The sequence below is a fragment of the Muscardinus avellanarius genome (assembly GCF_963383645.1).
Source record: "Muscardinus avellanarius genome assembly, chromosome: 20".
Classification (NCBI taxonomy): domain Eukaryota; kingdom Metazoa; phylum Chordata; class Mammalia; order Rodentia; family Gliridae; genus Muscardinus; species Muscardinus avellanarius.
In genome coordinates, this window is record NC_137806.1 from 4,605,914 (window position 1) to 4,625,719 (window position 19,806).

Sequence of the window (19,806 nt, forward strand, 5' to 3'; positions counted from 1 at the left end):
TGTGTGTTTGTGGTGCTGGGGATGAAACCCAGGGGCATTCTACCTCTGAGCTGCACCCCCTGCCCTATTTTTTATTCTTTATTTTGAAACAGGGTCTCACTGAGTTGCAGAGGGCCTCACTAAGTAGCTGAGGCTGTCCGCGAACCGCGATCCTCCTGTTCCAGCCTCCCGAATGCTGGGATTACAAGCGTGCGCCACCACGCCTGGCTTCTCTGTTGGTTTTATTGTGTATATTCTTAGCCTTTTAAAAAACTTTCATCCCAAGGTGGCGCACACCTGTAATCCCAGTACTTGGGAGGATGAGATGGGAGGATTGCAGGTTCAAGATCAGCCTTAGCAATTTAGCGAGGCTCCTAGCAACCTAGCAAGACTGTTTCAAATTAAAAAATACAAAGTGCTGATGGGTGTACCTCAGAGGTAGAATGCTCCTGGGTTCAATTCCCACACAGACAGACAGACAGAGAGAGAGACAGACACACACACACACACTCACACAGAAACAAAATTAAAACTTTCATCTCTTTCCTCTAAAAATAAAAAGAAAAGTTTAACCAGATTTTAATGACAGCAAATTAATTTAAAATATCGTTCTGCCTGGGGTGGTGGCTCACGCTTGTAATCCCAGCATTTGGGAGGCTGAGACCCGAGGATCGAGGTTTGTGGCCAGCCTCAGCTACTTAGCGAGGCCCTTTGCAACTCAGTGACACCCTGTTTCAAAATAAAGAATAAAAAATAGGGCTGAGGGTGTAGCTCGGATCTAGAATGCCCCTGGGCTCCATCCCAATATATATTGTTCTGCTCAATTTCTTATCACCCTTGAGCATTAACTATAGAGCCTTAGAAATATTATATAAGAACTTATGTAATTCCAGTACTTGGGAGGCTGAGACAGAAGGATTGCAAGTTTGAGGCCAGCCTCAGCAACTTAGTGAGACCCTGTTCAAAATAAAAAATAAAAAAAAGACTGGGGTGGGTATAGCTCGAAGACAGAATGCCCCTGGGTTCAACCCCCAGAACCCTCTACCTTTACAGAAGTTAAAAGTAGTGGAATCTGCAAAGGAGGCACTAAATTAGTGTACTTTTTTCCATTAGGTAACCGAACTAAAAATTTGGGCCCTTTTAAATCAAGGTTTTATAACTTTCTAGAAATTATTTTAATAATTTTTGCTAATCATTGTATTATTAGTTGTATAACTGGAATGTCATAAGACTTAAAACATCAATAACTATCTAATGTGTTTAATGTGGTCAGACACCGATAAGTCATTACTGACTTGTCTTTTATATACAACCTTAAAATGAAAAATAAAATGCATATTCCAGCAATACTCTTAACAGAAGAAAAGATATTCTTAGGTTCCCCAGTCACTATGGTAGTAGTAGGTCTCATGAAACAAAGCAAAAAATAAAATAAAATATTACTAGATAGAACAACTATTTCTCCTAGTACAATTTAATCCTGAAGTGAAAATAATCTTAAAAATTCAAATAGTAGTCTTTAATTAACTAATTAATTTATTCTGTAGTACTGGAGATTGGACCCAGGGGCATTCTACCTCTGGGCTATACTCCTATCCCTATTTCATTCTGAAACAGGGTCTCACTAAATTACTGCACACTGGCCCCCAACTGCTCTCTTCCTGTCTCAGCCTCCCAAGTACTGGGATTACAGGTGTGTACCACTGCACCTGGCTCAAAAAAAGTCTTTAAAGTGAGTTTTTTTTTTTTTTTTTTTTTTTTGGCAGTACTGAGGGTTGAACCCAGGGGCATTTGACCTCCGAGCTACATTCCCTGCCCTACTTTGTATACTTTTTTTTTTTTTTGGCGGTACTGGGGTTCCTGGAAGCCCTTCTACCTCCGGGCTACACTCCCAGACCTATTTTTACATTTTTATTTGGAAACAAGGTCTCCTAAGCCAGCGTGCACGGCTGGCTTCGAACCCACGCGATCCTCCTGTCTCTGCCTCCCAAGTGCGGGGATTACAAGCATGCGCCACCACACCTGGCTTCCCTATTTTGTATTCTTTATTTTGAAACAGGGTCTCATGGAGTTGCAGAGGGCCTCACTAAGTAGCTGAGGCTGTCCGTGAACCATGATCCTCTGGTCTCGGCCTCCCAAGTGCTGGGATTACAAGTGTGTGCCACCACGCGCGGCTCCTAGGGGCATTTTATATCCTAGCCCTGCTTGTAGGATGTATTAAAGTAAATTTGGTAAAGAATATTTGCTCTCCTTTATGAAAATATCAATGACAACTGATAGAAGTTTTTCTTCTCAATTTTAATTAATCATTTACTGAGTCCATGCCAGACACTTATGTAGAAGCTTTTAAAAACATTCTCTACTCTAACTGGGCATGGTGGCACACACTTGTACTCCCAGGATTTGGGAGACTGAGCCTCAGCTGCTTAGGCCCTCCACAACTTAGTGAGATCATGTTTCAAAATAAAGAATAAAAAATAGGTCTGGGGGTATAGCCCAGAGGTGGAACGCCCCTGGCTTTGAACCCTAGTACCCCTCTATACCCCAAAAAGTTTAAGTCAAAACTTTTCCAGTAAATACGCTGTCTTGTGAATGTTAGGCATAGGAGCTAGGCATGGTGGTGCGTACCTGTAATCCCAGTACTTAGGAGGCTGGCACTGAAAAAATGCAAATTCAGCAAGTAGTGAGACTCTCATCAACCTGCAAGACTTTCAAAATTAAACTAAAATAGGGCTAGGGATGTCCCTCAGATGTAGAATGCACCTGAGTTCAATCAATCCCCAGTAAACACACACACACACGCGCGCACACACACACCCGATAAATGAATGGTTGGTATCATCCTTCAAATAAGAAGGCAAACATTCTGTTCGCAATATCAGAATGTTGCTCATTTAATTAATCTAAACCACCTGTCTAAATCTACCAGCAATTTGTACAATGTTACAAAGACCCAGCTGAAATACAGCCTGTAGTTCTGATCAGCTTGAGAACTCTATTCCCACAATGGACGGCCACTTGAACACAAGCTTGGCAATGTTTTGCTGACCTAGGTTTCAGTAGCTGAAGCTCCAAACACTTGCCTTCCTCCCACAGCTGTCAACGAGGGCTCACTCACATCTGCTTCTTGCTTATTTCATTAATGGTTCACTTCTGGGTCCTCAAAGAACTGCAGCCTTTCTCCAAAGATAATGTAGGACCCATCTATGTCTGCCTCCTACACAGCTGGCTTGGTCTGGTCTGTCACTCCATACAATGCAAATCTGAGTGAACTCACATCTGTCACAGATCGACCCAATTCATGGGCAATCTTTTCCCATCGACCCGGGGTCCCTCCTGGGAACTTAACCATACTTCTTGTCAGCTGGCTGAGGTCCTCATCTGTCCATTCAGGTGCCTACAAAACATTAAAGAAAATAAAAAAAGATAACTGAGAGAATGCTTGCTAAGACATTAAACAAGCCTATGATACAAACTACTGGTAATATACTTTCTGCAACAAACAATACTAAAATGTACTTAAAAGTTTAGATAAAGGTCTAAGTTGTATATTTAATATGAGAATGCAAAAAGCTCCAGCAGTCTTAAGATTTTCTTATGTGTACCAAAGAAGAAAACAAAAATACTGCAAAATCAGGCCTTGGAAGACATTGAAAAGGAAAAAAAAAAACCATTGAGTTTTGCATTAAAGTGAGAAAATATTAATAAAACCTATGAATCACATCATTGCTACAAAATGCAGTGCTACTCATAAAGGTCTCCATAACAATTTAAGATCTGGAAGTTTAAAAATGTATACTTTAAAAAAGCAAAAATAGACGGGCATGGTGGCGCACGCTTGTAATCTCCGCACTTGGGAGGTGGAGACAGGAGGATTGCACAGGTTTGAAGCCAGCCTCGCTGGCTTAAGAGACCCTCTTTCCAAATAAAATATAAAAAATAGGTGTTCGGGAGTGTAGCCTGGAAGTAGAAGGGTTTCCAGGAACCCCAGTACCACCAAAAAGAAAAAAAAAAAAAAAAAAAAGGTACCTTTATGACCAAGCCAAACCATCTAGTGCATTTCTTTTCTTCTTCTTCTTCTTCTTCTTTCTTTTTTTTTTGCGGGTCTGGGGATGGAAACCAGGGGCATTTGACCTCCAAGGTACATCTCCTGCCCTATTTTTAATTATTTATTTTGAAACCGGGTCTCACTGAATTGCAGAGGGCCTAAGTAGCTGAGGCTGTGCGCGAACCGCGATCCTCTGGTCTCAGCCTCCCGAATGCTGGGATGACAAGCGTGCCCACCACGCCGGGTTGTCCATTTCATATTTGAGAAAGCAATGAGCTTCTAAAAGTTGGACAAATTATTGAACTAAGTAAGTTAAACAGTGTAAAGATGACAAAACTACAAAAATCCCAACAGCAGACATGGTCTTTGCACTTTGCTCAGCGCTATCAGTGATCAAACCCGGAACTGGGCAGAGGAAAAAATTATTATCAAATAACAAAAACCAGGTGACAAGGATTTCATATCACAGGATAACACTGAGTTATCCCCATCAGAGGCAGGGGCCACTCACTCTAACTAAACAGTACTCAAGCAGTCAGAGAGATGGAGAAAGCTTACCTTATTGCCCTTTAATTAATTAATTAAAAAGAAGAAAAGGAGGGAGAAAGAAGAGGAAGAGAGAGATGGGAGGAAATCTTTGCAGCCAATACCTTTTCTAGTCACCGTTTCCGATAATGAAGGGCGCACACAGGCAGTCTGCATTACAGAACCATCAGCAGAGAACGACAGTCAGAGGTGAGCGACCCCAGGGACTGTCTCCACCGCCACGAAAGCTTCTGCCTGACACTAATCCTGCCTGTCATCCTCCCACTGTGCTCTGACCACACTGACACCCTGCCTCCCTGCAAGCTCGGCGGCCCTCCCTGACTTCTTACTGTCTCCCCAATCAATGGTTCAAGCCTGTTCTTTTCACCACGTCCAATGGCAGCTTCGCTCATAATCAAAGCGCACCGCCCCTGGTGGAGGGCTCTCCCAAAGACTCTCCATTTGCATTCATCTGCAAAGCAAACTACTTTTATTCACTATCAAGAATGTTCCCTGAAGCAGATAAATTGGCATAAATACAACCTGCCACTTAAGAGTCAGTAAATAATAGCCAATAGCAGGCAGGATTTTATCAATCATTCTATTTTGTATCCACTAAGAGCTGAAAGCCTCAAACATATTCATCAGTGCAGCCCCCACAATACATGCATAAATTCACTTATAGAAAAAGGTAGCCTCCATTGGGTCTGGTTGGAATTTCTTTGATATTTAATGAAAATCGGAAATCTCATTCTCCATATCAGATGATTTACAAGTTCACATGAAGGGGTTTTTCTGCGTCTTGATTTTTGCCTTATTCAAGGAAAGGCATTATTCTAATTCAAGTATCATTTAGAGAAACATAATTGGATTTTTAAGGAAATAATATTTTTATTGCTAAAAGCTGAAGCTTTAACCACTGCACAGATTTGCTTCAGCAATGCAAGAGGCCAAGTCTTTAAGTAGAATTTAAACACAGGTTTCTAATACAAAGCCATACCACGAGCACCAGTGTGTTACTGCATGAAACGCGCACTGGTGGAATACATAAACCACACAGCCTAAAGATGCAGTCTCAGGTTAAGTCACGTCACCCAATTTCAGCATTAACTTTAATAGCATTTTGAGACAAACAAAATGATGTAATGTAAATGTAAAAAATATAAATCATTGTTTCAGAGTGAACCAATTTTTAAAAGTAATTTCTATATATATATATATATATATATTATTTTTTTGGTGGCACTGGGTGGAACCCAGGGGCTTTTCTACCTCCGCGCTATACTCCCAGACCCATTTTTTTTTTTTATTTTATTTGGAAACAGGGTCTCACTAAGTAGCTGAGGCTGGCTTCGAACCTGTGCGATCCTCCTGTCTCAGCCTCCCAAGTACTGCCACCACGCCTGGCTAGTAATTTCTATTTTTAATAAAGTGGCTTTCCAAATATACTGCATATGTGAATAATAGGCGTCAAAAACTATCTGATTTTCATTTTTTTGTTAATGAGAATCTAAATGTATGGTAACGCTTTTATTCCAGAAAGGGAAAATTTTAAATAAAATATTTGGGTTGATATCCTAAAAAAAATCACCTTCTGTTATGTGTGACAAACTCTCCTTTTATAGTTTTGTGGTTATTTCATGGTCATGATTTTTATTATTAATATTACAGAGCTCTGTACTCAGGAGGATTATGACGTGAGATCGGAGAGAAGCCTTTCACAGTCATCCTCCTCCGGCTGCAAGGCACCTGGGTGGGTGTCTCATCCCTCAGCAAGTCAGTTGTGTGCCAGAGGCAACAGGGCCACGGCAGCCGGGGCGGCCCCGCGTGAGTGCGTTCTCCCTGTCCTGGTCTGGAGCGCGCTGCGGTTGTGAAAGTCAGATGAACGCGTGAGCGCTGCTCTGCCACTTAAAACCATGTGCATCCAGCATCACTGCAACACTGGGCCAGAACTCCACCTCTCCAGTAAGTAACGGGAGGTGCCACATGGTGGGGACACTCTGGGACTACACAAGCATTCCAGTGTGGCTCGGAAAAGCCCAACTCTGGGAATAAATCTCCACACCGAATACAAAATGCAAGAGTAAGTTTTCAAATTATTTAATAATTTTATATAATGACCCAAAATATATCTATTAAAGAATGGATGGGGAAGTTCAAATTGTATTACCAAATAATGTCCCTTTGGGGAGGAATTTTGGTCATAAAACCTGCTATATTAAAAAATTTGGTGTCCTTGAAAATTTTCAATATTCCTGGGTTATCAGAGCTGGAGGCTGTAAGGAAAGCACACTACTTGCACAGCTCCCTGACAGTGTGAGCCCATGAAATGCTAATTACAAAGTATCATACAGTTCCTTTGGTATTGAAAAATTATGCCAAACTAAAAGAAAATGTACTTATTACTTATTTTATTTTCATATTTTAATGACAAAGGGTCCTTTTCTATTTAAAAAATAGATACAGAAATTTTGAGAAATATTTCTATTGAAATGACTATTCATGATCATTAATTATATAATCACATAAGTTAAAATTTTAGATTAAATTATTTTTAGGTTTAGCTCAACTATAAGTTCTCAGAAATTTTAGCCAGTAATTAAAATAGCAGATATATAGCTTAATAATGCCGATGGTATAATATTAATTATTTGCTACCGTGTAATTCTACAGTCTATATATATACATTTCTCTTTCTGAATGTGCATTTAGATTTCAGTTACACAATTTTCCTAATGTAAAAACTGAATAGTTAAAAGCCCTTGACAAACATTTATGTAAACAAACGGTATGTTAACAAAGCAAATTAAACACAAATCACCTCAAATGTCTGCACTCTTAGAAGAGAACCTCTTCCTTGAGGCCCGCTTCCTTCCTGTCATGGTCTCACATGGCCCTTCCTCCGTGCGTGTGCGTATGCGTGTATGGGCACGCGTGTGTAGGGGAATCTCCCCCTCCCTTCCTTTCTTTTCATTACTGGGGGTGGAACCCAGGGGCATTCTATCTCTGATCTATACCCCCAGCCCTATATTTTTTTCTTTATTTAGAAACAGGGTGATATTAAGTTGCAGAGGGCCTCACTGAGTTGCTGAGGCTGGCTGTGACCTGCAATTCTCCTGTCTCAGCCTCCCAAGTATTGGGATTACAAAAGTGGGCCACCACTCCCGCTCCCTCTTTTTATAAGGAAACCAATCCTATTACATTAGGCCCTACCATTATGACTTCATTCATTTAATCTTAATTACCTCCCTGAAGACCCCATCTCTAAATGCACTCACATGAGGGTTAGAGCTTTGACATATGAACCTAGGGTCCACAATTTAGTCTCTAACGGGGAGGAAGCACACTGAGAAAAGCAGAAACAAATTTGTAATTTGACCCAACTGGTAATCCAAAATTTGCCAAAAGAATTTATGTAACAGATAAATACAAGGTCAGGGATTAGCTTTTTGTCTCTTACAGTACTGGCTCTGAGTTAACTGAACATCTGTTAAAATAAACAGATTGGCAAGCCTCATGCCCTTAGACAACACTGTACATTCTATGTTTAAACAAAGCGCCCCTGAGAATCATGGGGGAGTTACAGAGCATAACGCGGCACACAGGTGTGCCTCCCACAACCACAGGACTGCTGTCTTGCCGAAATTCCCCACGCTACCACCCACTGTCCTAAAACATCCCAAAGTGGTCATGGATTCTCTGACTCAGTGAATTAAAATTAGGCCTTGGCACTTACAAATTGCCTTGATCAAATGGAACCTATGAACCTGCCCCTCCCCCATTAAAGCAGTTAATATGCCCCAATGTAACTTAAAACGGGGCCGTTAATGATTGAAACCCATTATACAAGACCTATGAGGAGGAGTGATTGTCCCTAGTCCACTTAACAGCCCAATCTGGCCGGCTCCTACACTGGGAGTGTGAGCGGCGCCTCCTGGCAGAGTACCTCACCTCAACTCTGAGCTTCATTAAGAACCCACAGCCAGCACTGCTGAGATTACCGACTTCACCTCGCTGGCAGCCAGTCGATATTTTGCTCTCACAGATTTGTGAATATATTCTGCTGACTATTTCAATAGCCTCTTGTGCAGTTTGCCTGTAACTCTACAGGGACCAAGGCGTTGTGCCCAGCGACCACGGCCCTGAGACAGCTCTGCCGTCATAGCCTCTAGGAGCTCAAGTCCACCTCACTTTCCTGGGAGCACAGGTCTGACATTCCACTGGCAACTCCGTCCTCAGAGGAGATTCATCTGATACCCACACGCGGGACATAAAGTGCAAAGTAGGTGCAAAAAGGGCGTGGCCACCAACTCACACGGTGTGGGGAGGGGCAGCCACCGTGGCTGAATTTCTGAAAATTATTTGGCAAACTGAAGACCACTTCGTGCACAGCACTGCAAAGGAGCACCTAGTGACTCTTCTAGTCTCTGGGTTTTGGAGAAGATATGTTACTCACAAACTGCACTTTACAAACTGCCCATTTATACTGTTATTTGCAACCCTACTTAGCACAAACGGGGCTCGATGTAACAAAAGCCCGAAAGCCTTCGGAATCTCCAAATTACAACCAACCAATGCTCCTGTAATGGCGAGACTCCCCCACTGCCACCTTTGGCAATCTTTGCCTTTATCAGTGCTCCAACCCATGCAATCCATATTTTCTAAGGATAGCAAATATTCCTTACTAAATTTACTTTATATTATTTTTTTTGCGGGTCTGGGAACCCAAGAGCACTCGGCCTCTGAGCTACACCCACCCCCTATTTTTAATTCTTTATTTTGAAACAGGGTCTCACCAAGTTACGGAGGGCCTCACTAAGTAGGTGAGGCTGTCCGCGAACCGCGATTCTCCAGTCTCAGCTTCACAAATGCTGGGATTACGAGCCTGCGCCACCGCGCCCGGCCTTAAATTTACTTTAAATACACCTTACAGATCTAAAATACTTAAAAGATTACTGATAGCAAAGACTTAAATTTCCCCATAAATTCAATGTGCCTTTAGATGTTTAGATGTGTGTGTGTGTGTGTGTGTGTGTGTGTGTGTGTGTGTGTGTGGTACTGTGGACTGAACCCCAGGGGCACTCTACTTCTGAGAATCAGCAGGAATGCCTTACAGCCCAACCTCTTTCGTGGTCCATCATGCCCACCTTGAACCTTAAATGTTTTATTTTTATTTTTATTTATTTTTTTGGTGGTACTGGTGTTTCTGGAAGCCCTTCTACCTCCGGGCTATACTCCCAGACCTATTTTATATCTTTTATTTGGAAACAGGGTCTCTTAAGCCAGCACGGCTGGCTTCGACCCTGATTGATCCTCCTGTCTCTGCCTCCCAAGCGTGGGGATTACAAGCGTGCACCACCACGCCTGGCTTAGCTTTATTTTGAAACAGGGTCTCCATCACTGGTCCTAAGGTCTCGAGTGTACTGGATGTGGAGATAAGACCCATTACACAGACTGATGGAATTTGGTGAACCGTCCTGGGTGCTGCTAAAGTCGGCTTTGTCACACTGCTGGCTCCTAGGATCGAGATCAGTTCTCATCCATGTGTAAAACCTGACATACGTTTGCCGAGATGCTCAGGCTACCTGTAAACCCCCCTGCCATGAGCCACAGGGCAGGCAGGCCGAGGTCTCAGAGCCTCCTCTCTAGAAGCCAAAGCTGCCACTGTGGAGACCACGTCCCTTTGGGGGCAAAACAGAAGCCTCAGTCTCAACAGCCCTGACTGCGGAGGTCGCCGATCGGGAGCCCAGGAGGGTTTGCTGATAAATCTGGGATTACAGATGTGCACCCCCTGCTGTATCCACGAAAAGATTCTCAACATCGTTAGTCATAAGGGGGATGAAAATTGAAACCACAGGAGAGATCACTCATGCTCTAGGATGGCTACGATGACAACCACACGAGATCAACGAAAGTGGAACACAGCGAGGGTGGCAAAGATTCGGAGAAAACAGGATCCTCGGGGACCGCCAGTGAGAACCGAGAGCGGATCCGCTGCTGCGGAAACGGGTTCAGGGTTCTCTAAAAAGCTAAACAGAACGATCAGTGACCCAGTAATTCTACTCAGTTATGTATTTAAGGGAACTGAAAACAGGAACTCAAATACATGTACATACATGTTAATAGCAATCCCATTCACAATATCTAAAAGGTAGAAACAGCCCAAATGTGTATAAATGGATGAATGAATAAAGAAATTATGGCATTCGCGGATGATGGAGTGCTACTTAGTCATCAAAGGGATGGGTACTGCCTACAGTGCGGATAGAGATCAAAGCCTGCGATGAGAGAAGGCAAAACCAAGCTATATGCTGCATGACTCCACGTATGTGAAACATCCGGCTGAGTAAATTCATAGGTCGCTTTCAGAATGGTGCTGCGTGGGGAAGAGGGGGAGAACGGAGGGTAACTGCTTAACAGTTTGCTTTTCAGATAATAAAATAAAAATTGTTTTTACTTCAGGACTAGGGATTGAACCCAGGGATTCTACCCTAGCACTTTTTATTCTTTATTATGAAACAGGGTCTCACTGAGTTGCAGAGGGCCTCACTAAGTAGCTGAGGCTGTCCATTAACGACGATCCTCCGGTCTCAGCCTCCCAAGTACTGGGATTACAAGTGAGTGCCACCTTGACCAGTTATGAATTTTTTTTTTTTTTGGTGGTACTGGGGTTTCTGGAAGCCCTTCTACCTCTGGGCTACACTCCTAGACCTATTTTTACATTTTTCTTTGGAAACAGGGTCTCTTAAGCCAGCACGGCTGGCTTTGAACCTGCGCGATCCTCCTGTCTCTGCCTCCCAAGTGCGGGGATTACAAGCGTGCGCCACCACGCCCGGCTTAAAAATAAAATTTAATTTGTTAAAGTATCTGTTTTATGTAACATCATAATCCTACTAAGATAGAAGTGGGTTCATTTAGAGACACAGGCAAACAAACAAACAAAAAGACAGAAAGTAGTCTTCAGCGAGTCAGTAATGTGATGTCTAATGAGAACAATAGCATATTAGTTGTTAGGAGTAGAAAGCATTCTCCAATTTCAAACAACACAGATGTGCTAAGATTCAAGGCAGGAGAGAGCAGGTGGTGTGGAAGAAGCTACTAATTACAAGACACGCAGGCTTAACTAAAGGCTCAATCTAAGGACTCAATTATCAAGATTATTTTGGCATTCTTGACATTGATTGTAAACTGTTTCCATTGTACGAAGTTTCTGAAAGGAACAGAAATTCATAACTAAAAACTTAAAGTCAGTAGCTGTTACAACAGAGTTATAAAAACCTGTTTTCTTTGTGAAAGTCTTTGAATGACATTGTGAGATGTCATTCACTGTGATGATGGAATAGGGTATTGGTCAGTAGAAGAAAATGTGCTGATAAATACCAATTTACCATAATTCCGTTAGTTTTTTTTTTAATGTGTGTGGTAGAATGCCTCTGGGTTCCATCCCCAGTACCAGAACAAACAAACAAACAAGGTATGCAAATTATACCATAATGAGAATCACTATATACTACCCAAAAAAGATGTCCAAATTAAGCCATAAAGAGAATCACTATATATGCACCAAAATGGTTAAAATATAGAAGACTTGACCAAGTGTTGGCAAGGATGTAAAGGAATTTTCACAGTCTGCCACTTAAGAACACACTGATACACATTGGGCGTAGTGGCACGTACTTGTAACCCCAGTACTTGGGAGGCTGAGACAGAAGGATCGCAGGTTCACAGACAGTCTCAGAAACTTAGCGAGGCCCTCCATAACTTAGTGAGACTCTGTTTCAAAATAAAGAATAAAAAAGGGCTGGGGCTGGGTGTGGTGGCACAGGCTTGGAATCCCAGCATGCAGGAGGCTGAGACAGGAGGATCACTGTTCACAGATAACCTCAGCTACTTAGTGAGGGCTTTTGCAACTCAATGAGACACCCTGTTTCCAAATAAAGAAATAAAATCTGGCTAGGGGTATAGCTTGGAGAGGTAGAATGCCTCTAGGTTCAATCCTTAGTACCAAAAAAAAAAAAAAAAAAAAAAAAGGCTGGGGTTGTGTCTCAAAGGCAGAATTCCCCTGGGTTCAATCCCCAATACTGCAAACAAAAACAAAAACAAAATCATTGATAAAAACTTTTTTTTTTTTATGGTACTGGGGGTGGAACCCAGAGGCTTTCTACCTCCAGGCTATATTCCCACACCTTTTTTATATTTTATTTGGAAACAGGGTCTCACTAAGTAGCTGAGGCTGGCTTCGAACCTGTGCGATCCTCCTGTCTCAGCCTTCCAAGGGTGGGGATTACAAGTGTGTGCCACCACGCCTGGCTGATACAAACATTTTTAAAAACGATTTAGAAATATTTACTCAAGTTGAGCTATGACCTGCAATTTAACTTTAAAAATAGAAATTTACATGTACATGAACTCAAAGACATGTACAAAATGTATGCAGGAAAATTGTTCATTATACTGAAAAAAACTGGAAATATTACATTTCTCCAACAAAAATAAAATGTGCTATACCTGTAAATGAACTATTATATATAGAAATGAAAATGAACCAACTACTTGCATACACAGTTACGGGCAAATCCCACAATATGGACGACAGGGAGCAGATGCGCAGGATACAAGCAGGACCTCCACGCACTCGCCAAAGAGCAGGCACTACGCGCACACAGCCACGCCAGCGTGCTGCGGAGGGGCCGGGAGGAGACAGGACGGGGCTGCCCAGGGCCAGCGTTCTGGTCCTTGATCTCAGCCACGGTGAACTGGCCCACCTCATGGTGGCTCACTGTATAGTTATTTTGTGTACTTTTCTGTAAGTGTTTTACTCAGTAAGTTTTAAAGATGTATTTACTTGTTTTTTCTGTGTTCTGCTCCTGTTTTCCAGCCAATCATCCATTTGCTCCTCGATTTCTTCAATAGAAGTCCCATGATCATAAGACTGAATATATGTATTTTCCAAAGGTGTGTATATAGGAAATTCAGGTTTTGGTTTTTTAACTTTAACTTTCTTCTGTTCTAAAAAAAAAAAAAAGTTTGAAAAAACCAATTATTGATATTTTTTTAAGAATAAAAAGGGTTTAATATGCCAGTATTTTATTCACAGAGCATACCTTGAAATAGAATTGCTTTGTTATAAATAACTAGCTGTAAATTTTATTGTACATTCTTCTACGTTATATTATTTTAAAATAAAACGGAGAGATGCGAATTATCACATAATCATTGTATCAATTTGCATACATAGGGGTTTTTTTTTGCTTTGTGTTACTGGGATTGAACCCAAGGGCATTCTACCTCCAATTTACACCCCCAGCCCTATTTTTTAATTTTTATTTTGAAATAAGGTTGATGAGAATCTCACTACTCGCTGAGGCTGTCCTCAAACCTGTGATCTTCCTGTCTCAGCTTCCCAAGTACTAGGATTATAGGTGTGCTCCACCACACCCAGCCCACCTTGAGTTCTTAAAGTATTTTCTTCAAACATTTCATTTAGGTATAATGGAAAGAACTTTAGTGCCTTACTCCTGCATTTTCCATGTGTGTAATAATGGGCAAGAAACTTAACATGTAGATAAGTATACACTGTCTCATCTCTGAAAAAAATAGCTCTCAATAAATGGTATAAATTTATCTTTTCAATATTTTACAAAGGCAAAATTTAACCCGGCAGCATCAGGAATATACAACCATGTGTTGTATAACGATGTATACATAAGAGTGGTCCACAGAGTACGCTGCCTCGTGCTGCCAGGACCACCTCAGTCAAGAGATCCGATGATGTTCTCACAGTGACACGATTACCTAGTGATACAGAAAGTACTTCTGTCACCGGGCAGGGTGGTGCACACCTATAATCCTAGCGCTTGAGACGGAGACAGGAGGACTGCAGTTTCAAAGCCAGCCTCGGTAACTTAGTGAAAAACTCAGCAACTTAGCAAGACCTGGCTTAAAAAAATTGAGCTGGGGGCATACCCCAGAGGTAAAAGGCCCCTGGGTTCTATTCCCAGTCCCCCCACCCCCCAAATAAGTATTCCTGTTATGAGGCAATGCACGACTGTGGTGGCTGTTGGATGGGCTCTTTGCCATGTCTCATTCTGATCAAGACTCACTGAGAAGCAGCCCTGTTCTTAGTCACTACTGTCAAACTCATGCACCTCGTACAGTGTTGGTATGTATGTACTACAATGCCAATGTAAGAAAATCAACATAGACGAATACATTTTTAATGTTTTTTTGAAAAATAAAATCTCTTTGAGAAAGTCTTCAGAGCACTACGCAACTCATCATAGAAAGCTTGGATCACTGGATGCTGAAGTCAAAGGCAGTAGAAGAGAAAACCAGTGCTGCGGATGTTTATGCCCCTCCACAATTCACCCTGAGACAGTCGCACAAGGTGGGGTCACGGGCAGGACCAAGCCTTTAGAAGAACATCTAGCCCCTCCAAAGGCCACAGCAACAAGGTAGTGTCCTAGAAACAGAGACCGTCCTCGGAAGACAGCAAACCTGCAATGCCGATCCGTGCGCGCTCTATCACTGGGTAAAAGCAAAATGTTCGAGTCTGAAGTGGGGCGAGCCTTCCGCGACCTTCTTTTCCCTCTTTTCTATCGACTCCTGAATGAACTGGCAGAGCACCAGCAGCAGCAGATCCTTTCTTCAGGAGCCTGAGTTTCCTAGACAGCGAGTGACCTTCTTGTTCTCAGGAAGGCAAATGCTCTCTTACTGACACACACGGTTGCGCTCCCGCTGTCTCCTGGTGCCCCGACTCCGGCCCATCACTGGCCCACGCGGGGGACCCCAAGACAGAGCAGTATGGTCACTGGCTACGTTTCTGCCCATACGAAGAGGGATCTGGCTGCTTAGTGGGTTTTGTTTGTTTGTTTGTTTGTTTTAAAATCATATAAGGTATGGAGAAAAGGGGAAGGAAAAGATTTGAACGTTTTGCCCCAAGAAATGATAAATATTTGAGAAGAAAAATGTTTGCCCTGCTTTCACTATCCATCACTATCTATCTATCCATCACTTACTATACACATGTATCAAAACATCAACCTGGTCCCTCATAGATATGTACAATCTTTATGTGTCAGTAAAAACTTTAAAAAGGCCAAGCGGGCATGATGGCGCACGCTTGCAATCCCCGAGGATCGTGCAGGCTTGAAGCCAGCCTCAGCTACTTAGTGAGGCTCTCAGCAACTTAGTGAGACCCTGTTTCCAAATAAGATATAAAATTGGTCTGGGAGTGCAGCCCAGAGGTAGAAAGCCCCTGGGTTCCATCCCCAGTACCGCGGGGGGGGGGGGACTTTAAAAAGGATAATGGATTTTCTATTCATGATATGGGCTGTTTCATTATAAGTACTTAAATGTACTTCTACTGACTTGGATGGGGCTGGGAGCTCAGGGGTGGAGTGCCTGCCCGGATTTGATCCTCAGTATGGCAAATTAGGAAGGAAGGAAGGGAGGGAGGGAGGGAGGGAGGGAGGGAGTTGATATAGAATAAGCCTACAATATAAATTAAATTGGTTAGATCTATAATAGTGTCCCAAATAGAGAGATCAATAAAGTTTTTGCACAAAGATTTCTCAGAAGAATATTTATTCTTAAGATAACTACACTTTAACTCTTCAGTTCTCTAAAATTCTGTCTCTCCTCTCTCTCTCTCTCTCTCTCTCTCTCTCTCTCTCTTTCTCTTTTTTGCAGTACTGGAGATGGAACCCAGGGGCATTCTACCTCCAAGCGACACCCCCAGCCCCAATTTTATTCTTTAACTTGAAACAGGGTCTCACTGAGTTGCAAAGGGCCTCACTAAGTAGCTGAGGCTGTCCACGATCTGCGATCCTTCTGTCTCAGCCTCCCAAATGCTGGGATTATAAGCATGCGCCACCATGCCCAGCTCTAAAATACTGCTCAAGGTAATTCTGGTCTAGCCCTCTGAGAATACTGTATGACCTAAGTCATAAAGCACAAAGACACGAGGGCTCAGGTGGTGAGAAGCAGGCGGCATAAAGTAGCTACTGTTAGTCGACATGGGACGAAGCGACTCGATTAAGTAGAGAAACGTTACTATGAACGCAGTATTCCAATAATGGTCTTTCCAATTAAGACAGATAGGGGCCAATGAAACGCACACTGGGGGACTTGGGGCCTTTGGGTACTGAGTCAGCAGACCTCACTGAAAGGCTCTTTGCCCGCAGCATAGAGAGCACACTTAAAGATACACGGCAGCGTTTTCTGCCACCGCTGCAGCCAGCGTGACTGTTCTCTACGTTCTTAATGCTGCCGCCATCACCTTCCCCAAACAGAGATGAGTTCAGTACTTAAACCCACTACGAGTACTGCTTTAAATATGCTCTCACATTTACTTACTCCATTCTGAATTTCAATAACTAATAAGCTAGTGATGAATTTTCAAATGCTTTACAATAACATATCTTTGCTGAAGGACAGAGATAATTTTCAGATACTTGTTTATTTAAATGCTTTTAATTTTTTACATATTTTTATCAGTAAAACAACAAAATACATCTTGGAATTTTAATCAAAGTCTGAGGCAGAATAACTTGAGCAATTTTGGAAAAATCTCACACACTCCACAAGAAGCTTTGAGCCAGATACGGCGGCACACGCCTGTAATCCTAGTACACAGGAGGCTGAGGCGGAAGGATCACAGCTTTGAGGTTAGCCTCAGCAACTTGGGGAGACCCTGTTTCAACATAAAAAAGTAAAAGGGCTGGGGTGTAGCCCAGAGGTAGAATGCCCCCAGGGCCAAAAATAAAGGTACTTCTGCATTGTGATAAATACTTCATGCTTAGCCCCTATACACACTTAATCCTGTATTATTAAACAATAATAGCACATACATGAACACTATAACAAATAAGTGCTTTATTACAAAAATATACTTAAATTATAAACCGGCCATGAAAGCAATAAAATGTACTATGTATTCTACAGGTAAATATTTTTTTTCTTTTGGTGTTACTGTGGGTGGAACCCAGAGGCTTTCTACCTCTGGGCTATACTCCCGGACCTATTTTCTATTTTATTTGGAAACAGGGTCTCACTAAGTTGCTGAGAGCCTCACTAAGTAGTTGAGGCTGGCTTCGAACCCGTGCGATCCTCCTGTCTCGGCCTCCCAAGCGCATGCGCCACCACACTCGGCTCTACACGTAAGTTTTTGGTTAGTTTGATACTTTTTTCCCCTCTTTTATTTGTGGTACTGGGCATTCTACCATAGACATCCTACCTCTGAGCTATATCCTCAGCCTATTTTTTAAGTGCTTATTTGGAAACAGGGCCTTGCTAGGTTGACAAGAGCCTTGCTACTTGCTGAGAGTGCCCTCCAACCTGTGACCCTCCTAGCTCAGCCTCCCAAGTCCTGGGGTTACAGGCCGAGGCACCTGGCTTCTCTTTTCTCATAAATGGATTTTTTCCCCTTTTGATTCATCCAGAATGCCTAAAAGTGTTATGTCCTATTTTTACTTAAAAATAAACAACTAATAGCCGGGCGTGGTGGCGCACGCTTGTCATCCCCGCGCTGGTTCGAAGCCTGTTTCAAAAATATAAAATAGGTCTGGGGGTGTAGCCCGGAGGTAGAAGGGCTTCCAGGAACCCCAGTACCACCAAAAAAACAAAAAACAAAAAACAAAAAAACCAACGATTCCCAACACACACACATCTACCAACCTTAATATCTTCTCTCATCCTAACTCTTCCCTCTAATACAAGTCTGCTTTAACCAATTATATGGTTGATCTGAATATGATTTTATAATTGTTGAAGCTTTTAAGCTGTGTTCTTTGAGCTGGAGTTCTATACAGACGGGTGCTCAGGGGAATTCATTACTATTTGTGAAATTACGTTAATTCATATATCTACCATTCATCCGTTTACTGAACATTTACTATGTGCCAGGATACCGTTTGGTGCTGCAGAAACAGTATGAAAAAGAAACAGTCCCTAAACTGCCCCGGCACATGAAGGGTTACGGTAGACGGTACCAGTGCTCCCTGAGGAAGACTGCACCCTACCCGGGCAGCGCAGCGAGCGAGTGACGAGACCCTTGCCCACTCGGAGGGACACTGCCGCGGGAAACCAGATGTAAACGGAAAAATTGCCCGTATTTAATACATTAAGCACAAGGACTCTATTACGGCACGGAAGGCATAGAAAATCGAACAAGCACGAGTTTACGGACAATCCTAGTTTAGACCATTAGTTTTTAGACATTGTCAACACAGAAGATGACACTGAAAACTCACTTTGAAGTGTTTCAAGTTCGGTTCTAGTCAGCGCGTCTTCCTTCTCCTTCAATCTCATTTCTTTATATTTCTCATAAAACTGCCTGGCATCCTTAAAAAAGAAATGATAAGTCAGTTAACATAAAAATCAGTTTTATTGGCAGTATTTTATCTACAACTTCCTTTTAAAGCAGTACATTTATTTTACAAGTAGCCTTCCTTTTGGCTTATGTTTCAAATTTTAGAATGAACAGAAGAAATGGAATAAACACTTCTCTATGATCTTCTCGAGAGCTAAGGCCAGAAGCTACGTGAGTATAAATTTAAGTAGCTCTTCTCTCTCATATGGCAAAACCTTCTCCACTTCCCATTTTCTTCCGTTGTATGATATTTTTTTAAGTGCACCAATCCATAGAAAGACAGCAGGAAAAAATCACTCCCTGGAATGAATTATTTGGCAGTAAGTTATATCATTGTGACTAAGAGTGCTAGTGTTGTTTTCATATTAGTTCCTTAGCTCCAATAGATTTTCAAAGTATTATATAGAATTTGAGATGGCGAGACTTATCTGACCATGTAGATACAGGAGACAAGTTTCACGTCTCCGGCCAGCAGGACAGAGGTTATCACAGAGGCTGGGGCTGAGCACACGCGCTGCACACACACTCAGGCCGATAGAGTGGCTGGAGTCTGAACGAGTGACATCTAAGTCAGACTTCAGCGAGCTTCCAAAAAAGACCAGGCCTCACATAATCACAGACAGAAACAAACAATCTGACGCTCTAGGCGTACCACGAGCCTGACACATGGAAAACAAACCAAACCAACCCTTTCCCATTCTCTGACTCAAGCTGCACGTTCTCCGGCACCGCCGCTCGTCGTCACGGACGCTGCTCCCGCGACTGCACTTCTGCGTTTGTCTTGCCCTCCGCAGGAGCAGTTTTCTCCCCAACCATTACGGTAAACGCCTTTGCACCTTTGAAAACCCTGTTCAAGCAGTATCTCCTTTCCCTTCTGTAATGC

The 19,806-nt window shown here is 42.5% G+C and overlaps 1 protein-coding gene across 1 annotated transcript in view; it reads right to left on the reverse strand.

Moving 5' to 3' along the window:
- The window catches only part of DNAJC1 (DnaJ heat shock protein family (Hsp40) member C1), a gene marked incomplete at both ends in the record, with an annotated part of 122,584 nt that overhangs the window by 21,816 nt on the left and 80,962 nt on the right, over window positions 1–19,806 (reverse strand). Inside the window, 3 exons of the mRNA XM_080717083.1 lie at window positions 3,257–3,376; window positions 13,398–13,561; window positions 18,805–18,895. Coding sequence (XP_080573209.1) covers window positions 3,257–3,376; window positions 13,398–13,561; window positions 18,805–18,895 — 375 coding nt within the window. The remainder of the gene's footprint in view (window positions 1–3,256; window positions 3,377–13,397; window positions 13,562–18,804; window positions 18,896–19,806) is intronic.